Source organism: Perognathus longimembris, chromosome 3 (genome assembly GCF_023159225.1).
Source record: "Perognathus longimembris pacificus isolate PPM17 chromosome 3, ASM2315922v1, whole genome shotgun sequence".
NCBI classification, from domain to species: Eukaryota; Metazoa; Chordata; class Mammalia; order Rodentia; family Heteromyidae; genus Perognathus; species Perognathus longimembris.
Genome location: NC_063163.1, coordinates 40,941,573 through 40,963,886, shown reverse-complemented (window position 1 = coordinate 40,963,886; position 22,314 = coordinate 40,941,573). Strand labels below are relative to the sequence as shown.

The 22,314-nt window shown below is 35.1% G+C and overlaps 1 protein-coding gene across 6 annotated transcripts in view; it reads left to right on the top strand.

Moving 5' to 3' along the window:
- Positions 1–22,314, top strand: part of Zc3h13 (zinc finger CCCH-type containing 13) — a 59,843-nt gene that overhangs the window by 16,398 nt on the left and 21,131 nt on the right. For 3 of the 6 annotated variants that reach the window (XM_048341352.1, XM_048341350.1, XM_048341349.1), the window contains exons 5-12: positions 2,568–2,676; positions 7,533–7,672; positions 8,719–8,873; positions 13,164–13,361; positions 14,111–14,421; positions 16,408–16,863; positions 17,309–17,350; positions 19,783–19,962. In XM_048341352.1, the coding sequence (XP_048197309.1) occupies positions 2,568–2,676; positions 7,533–7,672; positions 8,719–8,873; positions 13,164–13,361; positions 14,111–14,421; positions 16,408–16,863; positions 17,309–17,350; positions 19,783–19,962 (1,591 nt within the window). Of the gene's footprint in view, positions 1–2,567; positions 2,677–3,966; positions 4,109–7,532; positions 7,673–8,718; positions 8,874–13,163; positions 13,362–14,110; positions 14,422–16,407; positions 16,864–17,308; positions 17,351–19,782; positions 19,963–22,314 lie in introns of those variants that run through there. The other 3 variants (XM_048341354.1, XM_048341351.1, XM_048341355.1) reach the window with 2 other exon arrangements.

The window sequence follows — 22,314 nt, the reverse complement described above, 5'->3', positions numbered from 1 at the left end:
GACTACATTTTTTCGGACAGTGGCATCTCTTCCTTTATTCACTCCCAGTATTTCCCTCCTGTCCCCATCATAGGCTGTGTAGTTCATTTTCAACACAGTGTCTGCTAAGTACCACTGCTGCATTTGTTTACCCTTCCTCCATTTCTGTCCCCTTACCCACCCAAAGACAAATCAATGAACAAACAAGAAAAAAAGTGAAGAAAACAAAAGCATTAACAAAGAAAATAAAACCTCTTGTTTCTATTTCCTGGAGGATGTTCACTTTCTAAGAGCCTGAAGCTATTGTTTTTTTCCTTTTAAGTACTGAGGGGTCTGATGCCTTGCTAAGCAGTCACCTACCACTTGAGTCATGCCTTGACCCTCTTTAAAATTTTTTTTGTTATTTTTTGTTTAGAGTTTTGGATTTTTGCGTTGGACCAACCTTGCACTGCATTCCTCCGACTTCTTGCACTTCTGTGACCCCATCAGATGCATTATCATCATGCCTAGATGATTGGTTGAGTTAGGGGCTTGCTAATGTTTATGGCCGTATTCAAGAAAGCATTAATTTGTAGGAGAATGTCTAGGATTTATTGATGCGCTATGGATATCCCTTTGCTCAAAACAGATGGGCAAAGGCATGTTTAGTTGTTTAAATTTTTAATTGTAATAAAACAAAATTTACTGTTTAGCCTTTTTTAGTATAGAAATCAGTGGCCATCCATTTCCAGAAGTTTAAATCAGTGGCCATCCATTTCCAGAAGTTTTTCATAATTTTTGTTTTTAGTCTTGAGGGTTTTTTATTTTTCAAGGAACAAGTGATTCAATTCTGGGCTTTGGGCTTTAATGTCAATTTAGTTTGTTTTGTTTCTGTACTAGACAAACTCAGCTCTGGGCACTATCCTTTAGTTGTTTTGCTCAAGGCTAGTGCTCTACCACTTGAATCACAGCTCTACTTGTGGCTTTTTGTTGGTTCTTTGCAGATAAGAGGCATAGAGACTTTCCTACCTGGGCTGGCTTTGAACTGCAATTCTCAAATCTCTGTTTTCTGAGTAACTGAGATTATAGGTGTGAGCTACAGCACCTAGTATAATCTTTAATAGTTTTTTCAGCCATTGTTGCTTAATAAGACTTAAGTCATAATAAGTAGTCATATAAGTTATTTTGCTTTTGATACTTACAATACAACTTTATATCTAAATAAGTAAAGTTTAAAGGCAATTACATACAAGAGTTCTTTAAAAGCAAATTTCAGGGCCAGGAATATGGCTTAGTGGTAGAATGCTTGCCTCGCATACATGAAGCTCTGGGTTCGATATAGAAAAAGCCAGAAGTGGCTCAAGTGGTAGAGTGCTAGCCTTGAGCAAAAAAAAAAAGAAGCCAGGGACAGTGCTTCGGCCCTGAGTCCAAGCCTGGCAAAAAAAAAATACAAAAGAAAGAAAAAGCAAATTTCAAGAATGTAATTTGTGTTTTAGGGCAGCCAAGTTGTATGATTGATGATGCTCAGAAAAAAGTTTGAGCACGAAGTGTCATTTATATTATCTTACATAGTTGGTAGATTGTTAATAAAAGTAAGAATTTTGTAGTAGTGGGAAGGTAACAATTATATGACCCTGGTTACTTTTATTTTTCTTACTACCTAATAAAATGTGGTTTAGAGTCTTATATAAGAGGCTGAGTTAATTGGTCAGTTGAATTTTATAAATTGAATTACTTATTGTTTTCTGTATAGGCTACTGTTACACTTAGAAATAAGATGTAAACCCAGCCTTTTTGTTTTTTTTAAAGGATGAATCTATTAATTGGTTTGGCTTCATAAAAATAGGCAAAAATCGCCTTTTTGTGAAAAGCTTTCATAATCCAGGTACTGGTGGCTCACGCCTGTAATCTTAGCTACTCAAGAGGCTGAGATCTGAGAATCATGGTTCATATCCTCTCTGGGCAGAAAAGCTTGTGAGACACTTATCATCTGTTTACCACCGGAAGTGGAGCTCAGGTGGGAGAACATCAGCCTTGGGCAAATAAGCCAAGTAAGAGTATAAGGCTTTTGAGAGTGCAGGTGCTGGCACCAAAAGAAGAAAAAAAAAAAAGCAAGAAAAAACTTTTATAAAATTACTAAACAAGATTGAATTTATCCCTCAGTATGTAAGAAAATGTGGGTTACTTTAGAGATCGTCTTAGATTGATTGTTTTTGAGGCTACAGGGGACTTAAAAATATTTTTATTGATTTTTAAATGTGGTAATTTTCTAATCTATCCATTTAAAACTTTTCCCATAGAAACTTAGTTTGTAGGAGAATATCAAGTGCTCATTAAGGTATTCGATTTTTGTGACATTTTTAAAATATGAAATACTAATTACATTTATCAAATCACTATTTTTTAATAATAATTACCAGATAGATCTTTTCTGTGGTGCTACAGTAGACCTTGTTATTCCTATACTTGAGGATAAATGATTGTTTTAATCTTTATTTAACCATATGTTTAATGAAACAGCTAAATGAAATTAAGATGTTATTCTAAGAACTGTCTCGTATAGTTTTTCAAAATATGGTCATCTGTATATTTATATATTTACTTTTTAGAAAGAATCTTCAAGAGGGAGACATCGAGATAAGGAAGACATAAAAATCACTAAAGAACGAACCCCAGAAAGTGAAGAAGAAAATGTAGAATGGGAAACAAATAGAGATGGTGAGTTTCAAAAACTTTGCTTTCTGATCGGCTCTTGATCATTCACTTTGTAGACTCTTAATGATCCCTAAGACAGTATTCAACTGTGACCTCTCTAGTCTTCTAGAGTCATCATATTGACCCATTTCTGAGCAGTAAGGCAGAAATTAGTATATAGTAGTGCAGAGGCAGAAAAGATACTTTGTGCTGCCTGCTTCATCTGTCCTATCCTTTCTTCCTCCTCTGCAACTTCATTGTGCAACATGGGGTTTTATGGTGTGTAATACTAAAATTCATCAATAGGCTAAAAAAAGAAAAAATTTATTACATGAAATGCTAAAATGAAGGATTAAACGCCTGAGAAAATTATTTCCGATAAATTATTGGTTGTCATTTTTCAGAAGAAATCCAAGTGAAGTGATAATTGAACCACAGAATTTATTTATGAATATAAATAGAATCACCTTTGAGTCTTTTTTTTTTTTTTTTTACAAATGGTAGGTTTTTCCTACCATGAATGTTTTTCTCCTCTTGGTTGTCTGAAAGGTGAGCTCTCACCTGACACAGATAGGAAGTTAATACTGTACATTTTAAAATACTTTATATTCTCATCCAGTAGTTCTATCCAGTATAAAACTATTTTGGTAATCTTAGAGACAAGTTCATTTTTCCACAATAACGTGTAAAGTAAAAAACATAGAAATAAGAAACTTAAAGATTTGATTCCATAATAGACATTTCCGTATAACTAAATAAATGTAGCATTAAAGACAGACTAGAGGAAAATATTTGACGTGGTATATTTGACATGAGAAAATATTTGACATCTGTGAGTTAATAAGACATCATATAAGCATTATAAACTCCTATAGATACCCAAGCAGATACTAATCAAGTTAAAAATCTGCCAAAAAAATTATGTGATAGGTAACTAAGAAGAAATAGAAATGGTCAGCAACAAATGGACATCCTCACTGCCGAGAAAACTGATAAAAACAAAGGCAAAGTGTTCCTCCTGTCAGTTCAGCAGATACAAAATCTAAAGTTTCTAAATAGAAATTTACATTGGTATGGTTGCTTTGGGGGATGCAGTTTGGCCATGGTAAAAAATAGAAACTATGCTTACCTTTGATTCCAGCAAATGCAGTTTGAGAAATTTGTCATAAAGAAATAAATTGCTCTTATAAACCAAAATAACTATCAAAATATTCATTGAGGTCTTGTTTATAGTATCAAATTGTTGCAAACAAGCTGTATGACTGTCCAAAGGAAACTGGTCAAGTAGGTTCATTATTATGAAATGCTTTGCAGATGTTAAAATGAAGGTGATTGAGGGCTGGACGTGGCTCACACCTGTAATCCCAGCTACAAAAAATTATCAAGACCCCATCTCAATCCATTAGCTGGATGTGGAGATGTGCACCTGTAGTCCCAGCTATGTGTGAGGCTTTAGGTAAGACGATACTGGTCTGTGTCTGGCCCTGGGCAAGAATGTGAGAGACTACTTGAAAAATACCTAAAAGCAAAAAAGGGCTAGAGGGAGGACTCAAGTGGTAGAGTGCCTGCCTAGAAAGCACAAGGCTCTGAGATCAGACCCGGACATTGCTGAAATACGTAAGATGAAAGGGAATGAGGAATGGCATGGAATGTGATGGAATGCAATGGCAGAAAAGGAAAGTGATTGAGCCCTATGTATGACATGGGAGAATATGTTTATAGGATAGTGTTTGTAGTTTTGATTCCATTGTTTTGTTTATTCACTTACTTATTTCAAGATTGTGTGCTATTGTGTAGCCCAGGTTGGACTCCCACCCTTTAATCCTCCCAAGCAGTCTTCTGGATTGCTGAGGCTATTGTTTTAATGCTTAAATTGTTTTAATGAGAAGAATGTAAAGGTTTGTTTTTATTCATGAAACATGAAACTGTCAGCAGTGTTTCCACTGGATGGTAGATTTTTAATAATGAGAAGATATCATAAATGAAAACAAAAGGAAGTAGGAGACTTCCTAGGCTTTTAATACATTTGTTATTTTTTAATGCAATAATTTACTAGAAATAAAATTATTATATAAAGGGTGTATGACTGCCCTTAAGGCTTGTATACTTATTTTTACAATAGAAATAGTATCTGAACCTTTTGCAAATAGTACTAAAATTGAAAACAAAAGACTCCAAAATGCACGAAAAAGACGAATTTATGAATTGTTTGCATCTTTCTCTTTTTGTTTGAATTTGTTATTTTTCTGTTTTATTCAATAGTAAGAGTTCTTTATAAAGAATGTCACTTTAATGTGTTACATATATTTTTGTTGCATTTTGGATATTTTCTGTACAAGTTATATACTTAATATTTTTGAAATCACTGAGGATCTGCTTCATACTCCTCCATAACTGGGTTTGAACGTGGCCTTGTACTTGCTTGACTTACTTGTTTGACTGGCACTCTTAACACTTGAGCTACATCTCTAGCTGGCTTTTGGCTAATGATTTTGGTGATGGAGTCTCACAGACTTCTGCTTAGGCTGACTTTGAACTGTGATTCTCCAGATCTCAGCTTCTTGAGTGACAGTTATTACAGGCTATAAACCATATTTTTATGATGTAATTATATAGTGATAGCCTCAAGCTGATAGATATGTGAAACATTTCAGATGCCTGCTTTTGAGTTCCAGCCTATATTTTGTGCTGTTGTGTTCGTTAGGTATAGGTCAGGAGAACATCTTAAGTTTTATAATATATATGCAAAAAAATAAGTGCCTTTTGACTTAAATGTTTTAAAGCTTCCTCTGAGCAAAATGTTTTGGCAGTAGTATGCTGACTCTCATATGTATATACACACACATATAGACACATACATGTACACATAGATGTGTATATATTTGGAGGGAGGTACTTGGGTTTTGAACTTAGAGCCTTGAGCTTGCTTGGTACGCACTTGAGTCTTACCCCATTTTTTACTTTTGAGTTATTTTTCAGATCATCACACTCTTGCCTTTGTTGACCTGGGACTAGGATCCTTTCAGTCCTCTACTTTCTCAGTAGTTAGGATAAAGATTTGAGCCTTCCCACTGGCCAACTTTGATAGATATTTTAAGTTCCAAGGCTTCTCCCTTCCCTTGATTGAGTAGTTGGGAATTAAGTACCAAAAGCTGTCTTTTTGTTTCTTATGTGTTCTCTATTGATAATTGACAGATAGCAGGGTTTAGATGGATAAGGCACAATACTTCTTAAAACACTGTAACATTCTCTTCAATTACTCTGCTTTGATTTACTTAAATGTTGGTTATAGAGTTTTATTTAAGAATACAGTCAAGCAAGTTGACTGAATCTTTTTATTCATCTATGTACACTGTCTTAAATCCAGTACAAAGTAGTAACTAGAGGTAGCTGTTACTCATTTCATTAAAGTCAGTACTTCGAATTATTTGTAGTAAGAACTATATGCCCTTAAATATTTAGTAATTGCTTTCTGACTGAAAACACGGGTTTTATTATTATGGTGATACACCATCATACTATAACAAGATGAGTAATCAAGTTTGATCACGTAGACTATATATATGGATATATCTATGTGTATATATATATATGTATATATATATCCTCAGTTCCCAATCAAGAATATTCAAATGCATTTGAGTTATGCATGGCAATGTATTTTCTTGTGTTTTAAGCAGTTATGTAGAAATACTTGTATTTAGCATGTTTCAGGGTTTTTGTTTTTAGTTCTTTAGCTCAGGTTAAGAAATAATCTAAGGGCTGGGGATATGGCCTAGTGGCAAGAGTGCTTGCCTCATATACATGAGGCCCTGGGTTCAATTCCCCAGCACCACATATACAGAAAACGGCCAGAAGTGGCGCTGTGGCTCAAGTGGCAGAGTGCTAACCTTGAGCAAAAAAAAGAAGCCAGGGACAGTGCTCAGGCCCTGAGTCCAAGCCCCAGAACTGGCCAAAAAAAAGAAAAAGAAATAATCTAAAAAGTGATTAATTAAAAAGTGATTAATCAAGCCCTGTTTGGTATTGGATTAGGACAGAAATCAGTGTAATTTATATGCAAAAATTGATCAATTAAAGTTACTTTTATTTTAGTTGTAAATCTTTTTTTTTCTTTCTTTCCTTTTTTTTTTTTTTTTTTTGGTGCCAGTTCTGGGGCCTAGTGTTCTACCACTTGAGCCATAGTTCCACTTCTGGCTTTTTGTAGTTTGTCGGAGATAAGAGTCTCATAGACTTTGCTGTCTTGGCTGGCTTTGAGCCATGATCCTTAGATCTCAGCCACATGCATAGCTAGGATTATAGGAGTGAGCCACCAGCACCCAGCGCAATGTAAATCTTTGTCTCACAAAATAAAAAATTACAAAATTATAGAAGGTAATGTTATAAATCTAACATAACCTTATTTGAGCAGTGAATCTTTCAAATATATCAAGAAGATAATCACATCAAATACAGTATGAAACATTGAAGGCTTTGTTATCTTTCATAGTCTATTTCAGTGCTTTAATTATAACTTGATTATTTGTGCAACACTGGATTGAAGCTAGGACCTTCATGTTAGGCAACCTCTTGTACTATGTTAAAGGTAGCGGCAACTTTTACTTTGTTAGCTGTTAGTTCATTCCCAGCTTAATTTGTAACTAAATCTCATCTCTTAACAAAATGCCAAACCCCCACATAATCCCAAATTACTCTCAAGAAACCTACAAACCTTAAGAAGCTATTGGTTTTCATAAAGAAATTAATCATAGTGATTTTCATTGTTTTTAGACTATTTTATATTTAGAATTCTGTTAACCCTAGTGAAAGAACTTGCCATGTAAATTTATATAATTTTTATAAAGCTGTATAATTATGGTTTCTGACAAATTTTTATTTTAAAGATTCTGACAATGGAGATATTAATTATGATTATGTTCATGAGTTATCATTGGAAATGAAGCGGCAGAAGATACAGAGGGAGTTAATGAAGCTGGAGCAAGAAAACATGGAGAAGAGAGAAGAAATTATCATTAAAAAGGAGGTATCTTATTTTTTCCATAAATATATGCTAGTGACAGCATGAATAGTGATCAGAAAAATGAGCTATTTCTGTATCTTTTAAATTACTCTAGATACTGATACACATTGATCAAGTCACTCTATTTACGTTAATAACTAGTATTTGCGTGAATGTTTTAGCTAATAGGAAGTAGTGTTACTGTTGAATGAAGCTGAAGAATCATTGCTCAGGGCACAAGCAAATAGGAAGTAATTGAATGAATGTACATATCTGTTTTAGGTCCATTCTGTTTTTAGAGTGTTTTGCTCACTTTTCTAAAGTGTAGACATAAAGTTTGCCGGAAACTAATTTAGGAGACCTTGAATCTCCTAACTTGAATTTGGGTTCTTGATATTAGAGTATGTTAGTTCAATAAAACAATGATTGTTTAAACTGGGCACTGGTGGCTCAAACCTGTCATCTTAACTACTCAGGAGGCTGAGATCTAAGGGTTGTGGTTCAAAGCCAGCAAAGACTGTGAGACTCTTATCTCCAATTAACCATAAGAAAACTGGAAGTGGTACTGTGCCTCAACGTTCTAGAGCACTCACCTTAGCCAAAGAGTTCAGGGACAGTATCTAGGCCAAGAGTTCAAGCCCCACAACTAGAATAAATAAATAAATACACACATATATAAATAAGTAGATAAGATAGGTTAAAAACTTGGGTTCAGGGCTGGCAATATGGCTTAGTGGTAAAGTGCTTGCCTTGCATGCATGAAGCCCTGGGTTTAATTCCTCAGCACAGTATAAACAGAAAAAGCCAGAAGTGGCGCTGTGGCTCAAGTGGTAAAGTGTTAGCCTTGAGCATAAAGAAGCCACGGACAGTGCCTAGGCCCTGAGTGCAAGCCCCAGGACTGGCAAAAACAAAACAAAAAACCAACTTGGGTTCAGTAATTAGACTGTCAGCAGATGGTAACTAGTACTACTTAGTTTTTAATCCAAGGGTTCTTTTTTTTTTTTTAAGATGTTATTGTTGTACAGTGATTGAATGAATTTCTGAATTGGCTTACTGAATTCTCTTGAAAGGTTTCACCAGAAGTGGTTAGATCAAAATTGTCTCCATCACCTTTAAGAAAGTCTAGCAAATCTCCAAAGCGGAAATCAAGCCCTAAGTCTTCTTCAACTGCCAAGAAAGACAAGAAGACATCTGCAGTGTCTTCGCCCCTGCTGGACCAGCAGAGGTCAGTAGGGAAGGCTAACTAGAAAGAATTATTTAGTTGGTTGTAGAAAGGTACCTCTAGTACACTTAGTACTTTGTATAAGCTTTTATCTTAAAAGGTAAAAGAATTACAGAGAACTACAAATAACTATGTCATAGCCACATGTGCTTCAGACTTTTTTAATTTTTAAGAAATAAAATAGTAGATATTTCTTGTGTGTTTATAATATGTATGCGTGTTTGTATATATTTTCACTAATATATACTGTGTACAAACTACATACAGTACTGCAGACATCTTTTTAATTGTAATACAAATACATTGCGTAACTTGGTTTGTCTATCTTGCTTTTTACACTTAACATTTTCTGATATTTATCTATACTGATACTTTTAGCCTTACTTCATTTAGTATTCATACTACATATTTACTGTTATTGAACCTATTGCTCTTAGTTTTTAGATATTGTAAAGTATATACAATAATTATTCTTACCTCTTTATGTACATGATGAAGAAAAAGTATACACATAGCAGCAGCTGGGCCTATTTAGAATGGTAACAGCTGTAGAAATAAGAGATAATTAAATAGAATTACATGGAGGATTTAACAATACTTTAGCCATTTTTTATTAAATGCCACTCTACTATTTATTATTTTTATATCACCAACTTCCATTCATGTTATACATGCTTTTAGGGAAATCTTTAAGGAACTATTATGATTAAAATATTACCATGGAAATTTCAGAAGTTTTCCATTTTATAGAAGGAAATTGAGTTGTTCAGTATGACAATGGTACTTTGATCTTTTCTATCTTGGCAGTGTTACTGTTTAATCTCTCTCCTACCTACAATCTTCTACATGCAGTCTGTCAATCTTTAGCTTAAATTCGGAGGTTTTGAATGAGCTTTTTATTTCTCCTCACCAGACATGTTTTCTTATGTCCTTTGTGCACTTATATTTGGCTATGACATATGCTTTACAACCTCTATTAAACTTAAGCTCCTTTAAATTGAGATCTTGATGGTTCACTGTTCTGTTTTTCCACAGTGCCCTCTTTGCATAGAGCTTTGCATTGTAATAAGGCACTCAGTAATGTTGACTTGATCCTTTCCTTTGTTTCTGGTAGTGAGTAAATATCACAAAGGGATGTGGAAGAACTTGAATGAATCTTGGTGTGATCTGATCCTTCTCACTTATTCTTATCCTTTTGGCTAACCATATGTATTTCCTTTCATTTCTTCAATGAATTGCATACCAGAAATACCTTCTTTCCTTGGTTTTCTTATCTTTTCCATTCATGAAATAATTGAAATTTAATCTCTTTAGAAATTTTTATTTACTGTTTATGAAGGCTTTGTTTCATCTTTCATTTAGTCTTTTTTATTGTACTGGTAACACATCCTTTGATAAATGTGTCACATCAATTTTGCTACCATATTTCCTATATTGCAATAGTTTGTTAACTTTAAATGCACAATTATATCAATAATAGCACAGAAAGTCCTAGAAAAGAGCACATGATAAATATCAGAAAGGGGCTGGGACGTAGCTTACTGGTAAAGCACTTTCCTATCAAGTGCAGCATCCTAGGTTTGATCCCAGTTCCAAAAAAGAAAAGACAACAACAAAAAAAAGTACAGTTAAAGAAATACAAAAAAAAAGGATGCTGAATTATCATTATCATGTATTCTTTCTCTATGCAATGCATATTGTAGAGTATGCCAGATAATCAACTTTTAATTTTATTGTTAGATCATACAGTAAATTGAAGACACATTAAATAAACACAAGTTAAGATTTGAGTTTCAGTTATATTCAACTTAACATTTCATCTAATACCAGTAACTAAACTCAGAGGCAAATATTTTTATATTGAATGGACAGATACACTTATTGACAAATGAAAACTCAAGCGTCTTCCTGAAAGCTAGCATTTTTTTATACTTAAGATTCAGTATAGTAGTAAGATTATCTTCAGATATGTAATACAGTGTTAATAAAAATCAGAAATTGCTACTCACTCATGGCTCACACCTGTAATCCTAGCCAATCAAGAGGTTGAGATCTGAGGATTGTGTGGGACTCTTATCTCCAGTAAACCACCAAAAAGTCAGAAGGGGAGCTAGGACTTAAGTGGTATAGCACTAGCCTTGAGCATAAAGCTCAGGGACAGCACTCAGACCCTGGAATTCAAGCCCCAGTACTGACATTCCCCCATGCCCCCCAAATCATACATCTATTATCTATCTATTTATCTTTGGTTTTAATCTTAGTTTTTATTCTTCATACAAAGAAATAGGAATTAGGTCAAAAGATAGTCAAAACAAATAGATTAGGATAGGGAGAATCATATCTTAAAAGATTTTATTGATGTCAGAATATACAAAATCGATCTTGGTTCCCTCCTTTGGAAAACAATGCAATGTAAGTAAGTATGTGTTTTTTTAAAGCACATAGATTTGTAGCATGAAGGAACTTGTCTGTGTGCCTATGAGGACAATTTAGGTTATAGTAATAGCTAAATCCCAAAATGTCAGTGGTTTAACATCACATTTAGGTTCAGAAGTAACAAATATTCCTCAAATGGAATCAAAATAGGTATTTGCGATTATTAGCTGTTGTTCTATACATGAAATTCAGTAACATAGATGCCTTCTGACCATGATTCTGTTTTCTTGGACTTTCAAGAAAACCAAAGAATGGAGTGTACTGGGAAAATAAATAGCTTTATATTGCCTTTCTTTAGCTTTGTAGCCTACCAGTTGTCTGGTCTCTGAGAGTCTTTAGAGAGTCAGACCTGGACGTACACATTCTTTTTGCTCACATTTCTTTCTTCTTCTTTTTTTTTTTTTTTCATTTATGGTCAAAGTGCTGTAAAGGGGGGTGTGCAAAATGAGGGAGGAGGTACGTACTGTCCTACCTATGAAATGGCTCGCATTTCTTTGACCAGGTTTCAGTCACTTGGTCACACCTAATTTCAAAATGTGTCAGCTGTATGGTTCAGCACTCTGCCAAGGAAAAAGATTGGTAAACATAAGCAGCAATGTGGAAATATAGATTCTGATAAGAATTCTATTTTTGTTTTCATTCAGATGGACAGATACCTAGGAATACAAACATTTAATACATTTAATACAAGCATTAATAATACATTTAAGTGTATGAGAAGGTTGTCATCTCAAAAATACTCAATGAGATGATCACTAATATTGTTCTTAGAAATTAAGAATGAAAAATAAATTTTGTCATCAAGGTTTTAGTAATTTCTTACTTTCCTGAGTGGTTGACCCAATCTGGAAGAAATAAAGATAAAGAGAGCTAAATTTTCTGAATGCTAATTATGAGTCAGATGCTTTTATGTTATTTTCTTAAAATCATACCAGCAATTTTAAGGACTGTATACTATGTTTTTGCATCTAAAGAATATTGAGACTAGACTACTCAAGGTAATAGGAAATAGATTTAGGATCTAAGATGGTTTCTGTTTAAAGAAAAAGTTACTAACTTTGCTAACAACTTTAAGATAATGGCAAGTAGAAGAGATGGGAATGACATTGGAATTTATATGATGGAATTTATATTTATCCAGGAGATAAAGTAGCTAATCAACTTAAGAAATTTTGATCATAACAGAGATGCCATGAAATTAAAACTAATATAATTAAGGGAGAAAATATGGAATTTCAGAGTTCCCAGCTTGTTTATGGAGATAAGGAAGGGTCTAGTTAACTTTTTGTTCAGGCTGGCTTCAAACTGGAATCCTCCTGTTTTTGAGTTGTTACAATTGCACAGGTGTGAGTCACTGCACCTGACAAGTTTTGCTGTGTTTAGAATAGAAGTAGCAAGTAAATTAATTATTTTTTGTCCTTTCTATTAGTCTCTCTGTCCTGGATATCAATTATGAGTGTGCACCATAGATAAAGGTCAAGCAATGGGAAAAAAGAGTGCTTGTGGGGCCGGGGGGGGGGGGGGCGGGAGAGGAGTGGGGTGGCAGTCCTAGAGCCTGAACTCAAGACCTGGTGCGGTCCCTGAGCTTCTTTGTGCTCAAAGCTAGCCCTCTACTGCTTGAGTCACAATTCCGTTTCTGGCTTTTTCTGGTACCTTATTGGAGATAAGAGTCTCACTGACTTTCCGGCTGGCTTCAAACTGTGATCCTTAGATCTCAGTCTCCTGAGTAGCTAAGATTAAGTCATGAGCTACCAGTGTCTGACAAAGGCTGCCCTTTTTAAAAAGCGCCCTAACAAATACCCATTTTCTATTCTAAAAATATTTAGACCTCTAATAATAGTTCTTTGTTACCTTCAGGAATTCAAAAGGCAACCAAAGTAAAAAGAAAGGGCCACGCACTCCCAGTCCTCCCCCACCTATACTAGAAGATATTGCTCTGGGGAAAAAATATAAAGAAAAGTATAAAGTGAAGGATAGGATAGAAGAAAAACCGAGAGATGGGAAGGACAGAGGACGAGATTTTGAAAGGCAAAGAGAAAAAAGAGAGAAGCCAAGGTAAGTAAGATTGTATTTTTTTAACAATACTACTTTTATAGAATCTTAAGGGCTTACTTCGCAGAAGTTTTTAACCATTGGTACAATGAGGTTTTTGTTTATTTTCAGCTGTGTATTATGTTTAGTAGTTTCCATAGTGAATCATGGATGACTAAGCAAATACCAGCTTTTGAAATTTATCAATGGATTTTTTTTGTTGTAAAGATGTAAACATTTACTGTCATAACCATTTTTAAAATATATAGTTCATTAGAACTCAGAAAGTAAACATTGTTAAACCAGTACTTACAGATTCTTCTTTGAGTTACTTTGAATACATACCCAGAAGTGGAATAGCTGGCTCATAAGATAGTTTTATTTCTATTTTTGTGGGCATTTTTAAGGAACTTGCTTTCCATAGCAGTTAACACCATTTTACAGTCCCACCAACAGTGCACACAAGTTTTTATTTCTCTACATCTTCACCAACACTTGATATTTTCTGTGTTTTGTGGTAACTTGATGATGAGTGTAAAGTACTAAATATCAATATAGGCAGCACAGACTTTGCTTGGCCCAGGTAGTGGTAGCTTCCCTTTCCTAGAAACCTTAAATTTATGAGCAGCTACCTGCCATGTAGCTCATACTAGATCAGAGCTGATCAGAGTGAATTCCAGGCTTTAAGTAGGGTATTCAGTCTTTACTGTTTTAAAATTTTTCCTTTGGCTACAATTGAGGGTCTTGAGCATGTTTATTGTTTTCCTTCATAGATCCACTTCCCCAGCTGGACAGCATCATTCTCCTATATCTTCTAGACATCACTCATCATCCTCCCAATCAGGATCATCTATTCAAAGACATTCTCCTTCTCCTCGTCACAAAAGAACTCCTTCACCATCTTACCAGCGGACTTTAACTCCATCTTTACGACGTTCTGCTTCCCCTTATCCTTCACATTGTTTGTCTTCTCCTCAGAGAAAGCAGAGTTCACCAAGGCATCGCTCCCCAGTACGAGAGAAGGGGAGGCACGATCACGACAGAACTTCACAGTCCCATGATCGACGGCATGAAAGGCGGGAAGGTGGGCCGCTGTTAATTTTGATAAGATACTTAACAAGTATATTTGACCAAGAATGAAGTATATATTTCATTACTACTGAAGATTCTGTATTACTATTAAACATTAGTGAAAGGAAAGTAATATGTAGTCATATCTCAGAAATGCTTTTCTTGTGGAAAGAAGGACTTAGAATATAGCAGAATTCTTTTGTAAATTGGATGTTTCTTTATCTTTCCATTAAAGCAATTGAATGGATTTAAGCAGATGTTGATGTCCCTATTTAAATGTCATCTTCTGAAATAAGAATGATTTCAGTGGAAGGATGAGTGAGTAGGGTAAAGACGAGAATGTATTAATTAGTTATTTTTGTGAAAATAATGGGGATTCAGGAAAGAAGTCTGCGGTACTAAGTGAATATATTTTAAGCCACAGTTGGCATTGGAAGAAGAGCAGAAATCATAATTGTGTGCCCAGAGATCTATGTTGGACCCTTGCCTCTTGTTTTTGTCCTTATTAGCATTTGTGGCTCTGGGTATATAAGGAAAGCCACTGGCAAGGAGTTAGACTATTGATATGTGGTCCTAGGGCCTGTGAATTCTAGGTGTTTGGGTCCTTGAAAAATTCCATTTATCCAACCACCAGAGGAAAGGCAAAAGAAGATAAATTTAAAAGTTTTAGGCATACGGCTACTACATTTGCTAAAATAGCCTCAGAATAGTACAGTTCCAGGATATAAGAGCAACTTGCGTAAGAACCTGACTAACTGCTGGATGCTGTTGGCTCATGTCTGTAATTCTAGCATTTCAGGACTGAGTTCAAAGCCAGACAGGTAGGAAAGTCGGTGAGACTATTATCTCCAGTTAACTAACAAAAAGCCAGAAGTAAAGCTGCTAACTCAAGTGGTAGAGTGCTAGCCTTGAGCAAAAAAGTCTCAGGAACATCATCCAGGACCCACACATGCATGCATGCACACACGCACGTGCACACACACACACACAAAGAACCTGACTAAAAGGATAGGGTTTATTCTTAAGCGTTCTCATTTATTTTTTGGCTACATATTAGATGTTCGTAATAAGCTATGCCTTCTGTAGGCATACCTAACTAATGGTTCTTAATCTTTGCAAATTCCTTTGAGATACAAAGCTGACTAACCATTCAGCCTTGGACCTCTGTTTCTTCTTATATAATATGACAAGATTGTATTATGTAATCAGTGAGGTCCACTTTTTTTTGCCAGTCGTGGACCTTGGACTCAGGGCCTGAGCACTGTCCCTGGCTTCTTTTTGCCCAGGGATAGCACTCTACCACTTGAGCCACAGTGCCACTTCTGGCTATTTTCTATATATGTAGTGCCGAGGAATCGAACCCAGGCCTTAGTGTATGTGAGGCAAGCACTCTTGCCACTAGGCCACATTCCCAGCCCTGGTCCTTTTTTTTTCTTTTTTCTTTTTTAAATCAAGGATTTATTTTTTTCTGTGATACATTAGAAAGTGCTTTAGAGAAAACTTTAGAAATGGTTGCACTCATGAGTGATATTTAAACAGCTCAGAAAGATAGAATAAAAGAATTAAACACTTTTTTTTTGCCAGCCAGCTACTCTCCAGTGCTTAAATAAATACATTTGAGATGAACATATATGTTGTAATGTAGCTTAGTACTTGTAGAAATGATTAACTATGTGCATCAGAATCAAAAATTGTTACTAAAAACCCATAAATGATACAAGTTCCTTTTTTATTTGTTTGAATTTGGGGTCTCTAAACAGAAGTTCCTGTTCAAAGTTTATCCAATTAAAAATATAGTTATCAGGTGTCAATAAAATTACCTCTTGAATTTTAATAAACACATTGTTTAATTTAGTATTTGTCTATGTTTTTGCTTTTGATGTAAAAAATAATACGAATTAATATTGTAATAAGATTGTAAAGCTCTTTATTAGATAAACAGTCTAGTTTTGTGAAACTCTGTAAAAGGAATTACAGTTTATTTCCAATTGTGTTACAGAGACTAGAGGCAAAAGGGACAGAGAAAAGGATACAAGAGAAGAACGAGAGTATGAACAGGACCAGAGTTCTTCGAGAGATCACAGAGAAGACAGAGAGCCTCGTGATGGCCGGGATCGGAGGGATGCTAGAGACCGCAGGGAACTGAGAGACTCCAGAGACATCCGAGACTCTAGAGACATGAGGGACTATAGTAGAGAAACCAAAGAAAGCCGAGACCCCAGAGATTCGAGGTCCACCCGGGACTCGCATGATTATAGAGACCGTGAAGGTCGAGATACACATCGGAAGGAAGACACATACCAGGATGAATCTCGGAGTTATGGCAGAAATCACTTGAGAGAAGAAAGTTCTCGTTCTGAAATGCGGAATGACTCCAGAAATGAGTCTCGGAGTGAAATTAGGAATGACCGCATGGGTAGAAGTAGGGGAAGAGGACCAGAGATACCTGAAAAGGGTAAGGCTTTTCATCTTGTTAGTCAATTGTATCTCATATGTTCCTATAGCAAGTACTAAATCTAAGATTGCTTTTCTAAATACATTATTTTTTACATTCATTGTTATTATTTTATGATTTTTTAGTCAGTTGAATGTCTGATCATCTGGATTTGTGATTTTCCATTTTTTTCTTCTTGGGGGGGAAAAAGGAATTTACCCAAATGACTTTGTATTTATGACTGTCTCTAAATTACTGAAGCTATATAGTTTACTGTATTGATTTAGGGTAAATACCCCTTTATTTACCCTACTCTCAAACACTACTACCGAACTACAGAACTCTTTCTGTTGGCCTATTTGTCAATCCCTGGTCAATATTACAAAATTACATATAAGTGTTGAGGGTTCCTGAAGTCCTGTATAATGGTTTTTTGAAATTATTTTTCTTATTTATTTTGAGACAGGATCTCACTATGCTGTCCAGGGTGGCCCAATCATCCTGAGTGGTAAGATTACCACCGTGCCTGACTTCTTGGCTTTTCCTGAACCTTTTATATGCAGATTTTAAAAATTAGATTTTAATTTTATGAAAAACTGTTTTTATAGTAATTTATCAGTTTATACATTTCCTACTGTCTGTTTTGTTGCCATTATAAATTGTAGTTTTTAGTCAAAAAATTTTGCATCCACTATTATTAAGAATTTTAAAAAAGAGATGCATAGTCAAAAAGCTTCCCTTCTATCTTTGACCATTCTTTTTCACCAGCTTTATATATCTCTTTCCAAAAAGATGTTTGACACAGCAAATGTGTATATTTCCTCATTCTTATCTCTGCTTTATAAAATATAATTGGAGATGAAATCTTGAAGACTTTTCTGCTTGGGCTAGCTTCAAGCCTTATTCCTCAAATGTCAGCTTACTGGCATCTGACATACTGAGTAACTAGGATTATAAGTGTGAGCTACCAACACCTTGCCTGTAGCACTTTTATAGTTTTAAAAGCTGTTTAAAATTTTTCTTCTTCATCTTTAATTACTAAGACATTCCTCATCAGTATTTACGTATCAAAGTACATTACTTTATTCAGGAATGCCCTCTTAATTATTTAGGTCTCAATGCCTCCTCTTATATGCAAAAGTGTGTGTGTGTGTGTGTGTGTGTGTGTGTGTGTGTGTGTGTGTGTGTGTGTGTATCTTGAGGAAGTGCTATCTAATGACTACTTCTGGTGAGTTGGTTATTTGTGAGTTTTTAAATTTGGAATGAACTCCCCCCCACCCCCGCCCGTCTTCATCAGGATTGATTTGGTAGAGTTGTAAGGTTGAGGGCAGAGCCTGCCAGAGTTTTCGCTTTTGCTTTTACAGCCCCATACTCATACTCTTTCTCTTCTTGTATCATCCCCATTAAAAGGCTTAACTTCTTTTAAGTAGTTAGATATTCACAGGAAATTGCAGCATGATGTATGGGGTTTTTCTGATGTTAACATGTTACATAACTATGGTATGGAAACAAAACCAAGGAGTAAACATTGGTATAATCCATAGGCTTATTCCGATTCACTGGATGTGTGTGTGTGTGTGTGTGTGTGTGTGTGTGTGTAACTGCATCTTTATTACATGTGTAGTTCTTGTATTGCCTTGTCCACAATCAAGACACTGAACTGTAATGAAATTTCCTTGTGTTACTATTTTATAGCTGCGCTTACCCCCTCCCTCCCACCTCTCTGACTCCTGGTAACTTCTAAGATGGTCTTGCATCATCAGTATTTCATAAACAGAATGATGCTATTGTCATTGGCTTTTTTTAAAATCAGCATTATCTTCTTGGATTCATCCAAGTTGCATGTATCACAGTAGTATGTTCCTTGTTACTGCTGAATACTATTCCATGGTATAGTTCTGCCATGATTTAACTCTTCACCACTGAAAAACACATGGGGACGTTCAAGTTTGAGTCTGTTACATATGAAGTTACTATTAACATCCTTTTCCCACCTCTTTTAATAAAAAATTTCAGATAACATTTCATATTGCCAAATTACCTTTGTTCTCTCCCCCGCCCTCCTCTATCAGATTTGAATGTGTTGGGCTGGTGTACTAATATTTGAGCCATGTCCCCATCTCTACTTTTCTGCTGGTTATTTTGGAGATGCAGTCTTTCAGACTTTTCTGACCTTTGCTGGCTTTGAACTACAATCTTCCACATGTTTGTCTCCTGAGTACTCAGCTTACCTTGCTTTTTCTTTTTGTCATTGCTTTTTGTTTTGGTGTCAGTGCTAGTGCTAGAACTCACTGTCTGGTCATTATCTCTAGCTTTTTTCTCAAGGCTGAGCCACAGCTATACTTCCTACTTTTTTGTTAGTTAATTGGGGAGGAAAGTCTCCCAGATTTTTCTGCTCAGGATGGCTACAAATCGAGATCTTCAGATCTCAGCCTCCTATTGAGCTAGGATTATAGGCATGAACCATTGACATCTGACTTACTTTGGTTTTATAATGAAATAATTCATTATAAACTAATTAAAGCAGTAGAGCATATTAATATTTTTCATTTTTACATTATTTTTGTGTATAATAGGTATATTTTTGTTGTTTTGAGGGTTAAATATTGCTTTATGTTGTCGTTATATGACCTGATTTTCTTCTCTTTATAGTTAGGGTTTGAACTCTGAGCCTTATGCTTGCTAAGAAGGTGCTAACTACCACTTGCGTCACACTCTCAGGCCTTCTTATAGATAGAAAAAAATTGGGACTTGGTTTATTCTAGTCAATCATTAGACAAACTCAGATATTCTAATCTAATATTTAATATTCTTTTTAGTGATTACCACATTTTGGGATAAAAAATTAATAATAGTACTGTTTGGGGAGAAAAGAACTAGTGAAACTTGTTGAAAAGTATTAATATTTGTTAAATGTTTGTGTGAATATCCTTTCTTTAGGAAGTCGAGGCACAAGAAGTTCTCAAATTGATAGTCACAGTAGTAGTAGCAACTATCATGACAGCTGGGAAACTCGAAGTAGCTATCCTGAAAGAGACAGATACCCTGAAAGAGACAACAGAGATTCTTCCTTTGAGAGAAGACATGGAGAGCGAGACCGTCGGGATAATAGAGAAAGAGGTTTGTTAACAGAATTTTATTAACTTGAGCCAAGGGAATTTTTTTTTAATGGATATCAATTTACTTTATAATGCCAAATATCTTTTAGGATATTTGAAACTATTGTGTTTATTCACATAATCTTTGTCTATGTGGTATAGGAGTGATTATGTAAATAGTTAGCTACCAGTAGATAAAACAGCATAGTTGAAGAACTGGGATGCTCTATTGTTCCTCCCATTTTAACCAAATAGTTCAAGACTCTTGAAACAATGTGTAGATGATGATACAGTGCCAGTCTGGGACACTGTGATTCGGCAAAGATAATGCTACTCACTAAACTAGCTGTGAGTAGTTTAATAGTTTAAAATCAATAATTTTCTAAAGACAGCCAGAAAGGAGCCAGAAGAAAATGGTAATAGGTCTGGGGTTTTTGAGTGTCATATTGTATTCATATTTTGTTCTGAGAACACATAGTATTTGCTTTAGCTAATTTTGTACTCTTGTATGTCTTAAGCCAAAGATTTTTGGTTAATCTGTTATATGGTCTCTTAAATCAGTTTTTTTTTATATTTAAGAATGGGGTCTCAGGGCAAGCTTTTATTGTCTGTATTAAGATTGTTAACCTCTAAAAATCTTAGGAAAGTCTCACTGTGTTTGGCTGATCTTAAAGTAAGGCTTATTATAGTGCTGAGTTTGAAATATTCATCAGTTGATGAATGTTAATCTGTTAGTGTGGGCTGAATCAAGGAGGTAATGTTATTTCTTGAAATAAATAGTAATAAGAATAACTCTCTTAAGGTACTGTCTACTTTAAAGAGTATAGACAAGCCCAGAGACAGGAGTTTTGGTTGAGATGAGTTTGTTAAAGGTAAGCTTAATACATTGGGTTGTAAGGTATATTAGGTTCTTCTCAGTTACAGGTAGGACTGGAGTTTTTACATTCCATACTTCTGAAATTATTTCTTCCCTTGCATTTTGACAACTTCTCTCTTATACTGTGTCCTGATACTTGGCTTATCTATTTTCCTATCCTAGCTCAGGTTTCCTCATCTCAGGCCTGAACTCAGCAGTAGGATTGATTTCAATCCTGTGTTTAGTTCAACCACACACTTGCTTCTACTGGACGACAAGAATGCTGATAATATCATTATATATATTGTTTTACTTAATCTTTACAATAGTCTCTAAAGTTAGATAATCCATATTTTACAATCTTGGAGATTTCACTTAGACATTTTCAGTATTACAGAGAAGTTCTAGAACTGGACTTAAACTCAGGTCTTTTGAGTACCAGTCCAGTTGTCTGTGTATTACTGTAATCACCTTAATAAATATCAATTGTATGACTGAGATAGAAGTATATTTCTGAGGTATTGAGAGTCTACATCAGCATTTAGAATATAGCAGTTCTTGTCCTTGTATAACTCGGTGGTGAAGAGTCTCCTCACCTCCAAAAAGATTTACTGAAACTGTCAAAAAACCCAGCATTGACTGAAACCAAAGGAAGAAAAAGAAATAAGAGAATCTGCTTTGGAGGGTTAAAAAAAATTGAGGAAAAATTATTTAGGTGCAAATGGGAGAGAGAAACTAGCTTTACAGAGGAAACTAGCATTTTAAGGGTAAAAATGATTTCATGTGCAGGAAAGACTTGGTACAAATTTCTTGAGCTAGGAAAGTCTTTCATGTCTCAGGGTAGAAAAGAAGATTTCTGTGTATGCAGAAGAGAGACTGATAGAGGTTGAGAGTAGAGATGTGTCTAGATATTTAAATCTGACCTTCATAGTCTAATCATAGAGTAGACTGTTGAAATGTAGCAACTGCTACTATTATATAAAGTTGTATGAGAAGACAGAGAAGCAAACAATTCCAAGTAATTTCAAAAAAGCTGCTTTAACTACGATGTCAAGGATACATGTTTGCTAGGAGGAACAGTGGAGGAAGCATTTTGCAGGTAAAGGTACAGCATAAACAGATATGTAGGACTGAAAGGACTGTGTGCTTTATTTAGAATAGTACAAATTGTGTTATGAGGTTTGAGTGGTGACATGCCGTAATTGGTATGAAGAAAAGAAGCCAAGGAAAAGGACTGATGAGAGACTCATTAAGAGCTTGGCAGCTTTCATGAGTGGGTATGTTCATCAAGATGAGGAAACATCTGAAAAGAGGCACATCTTTGAAGAGCAGCATGTTCCAGGGGAATGATAGTGAAGAAGATAGTGTGGCGTGATCATATTCTTTCCTTTTTCAAAACTTGGGAAATAAAAGTTGTCATCTTGGTTGAGAAAAATTAAGGTTTTTATATGTGACAGTATCCTTATATGTGACTGGTATTCCTATATTCAGAAGTTTAAAGTGCAGATTCCTATAAGA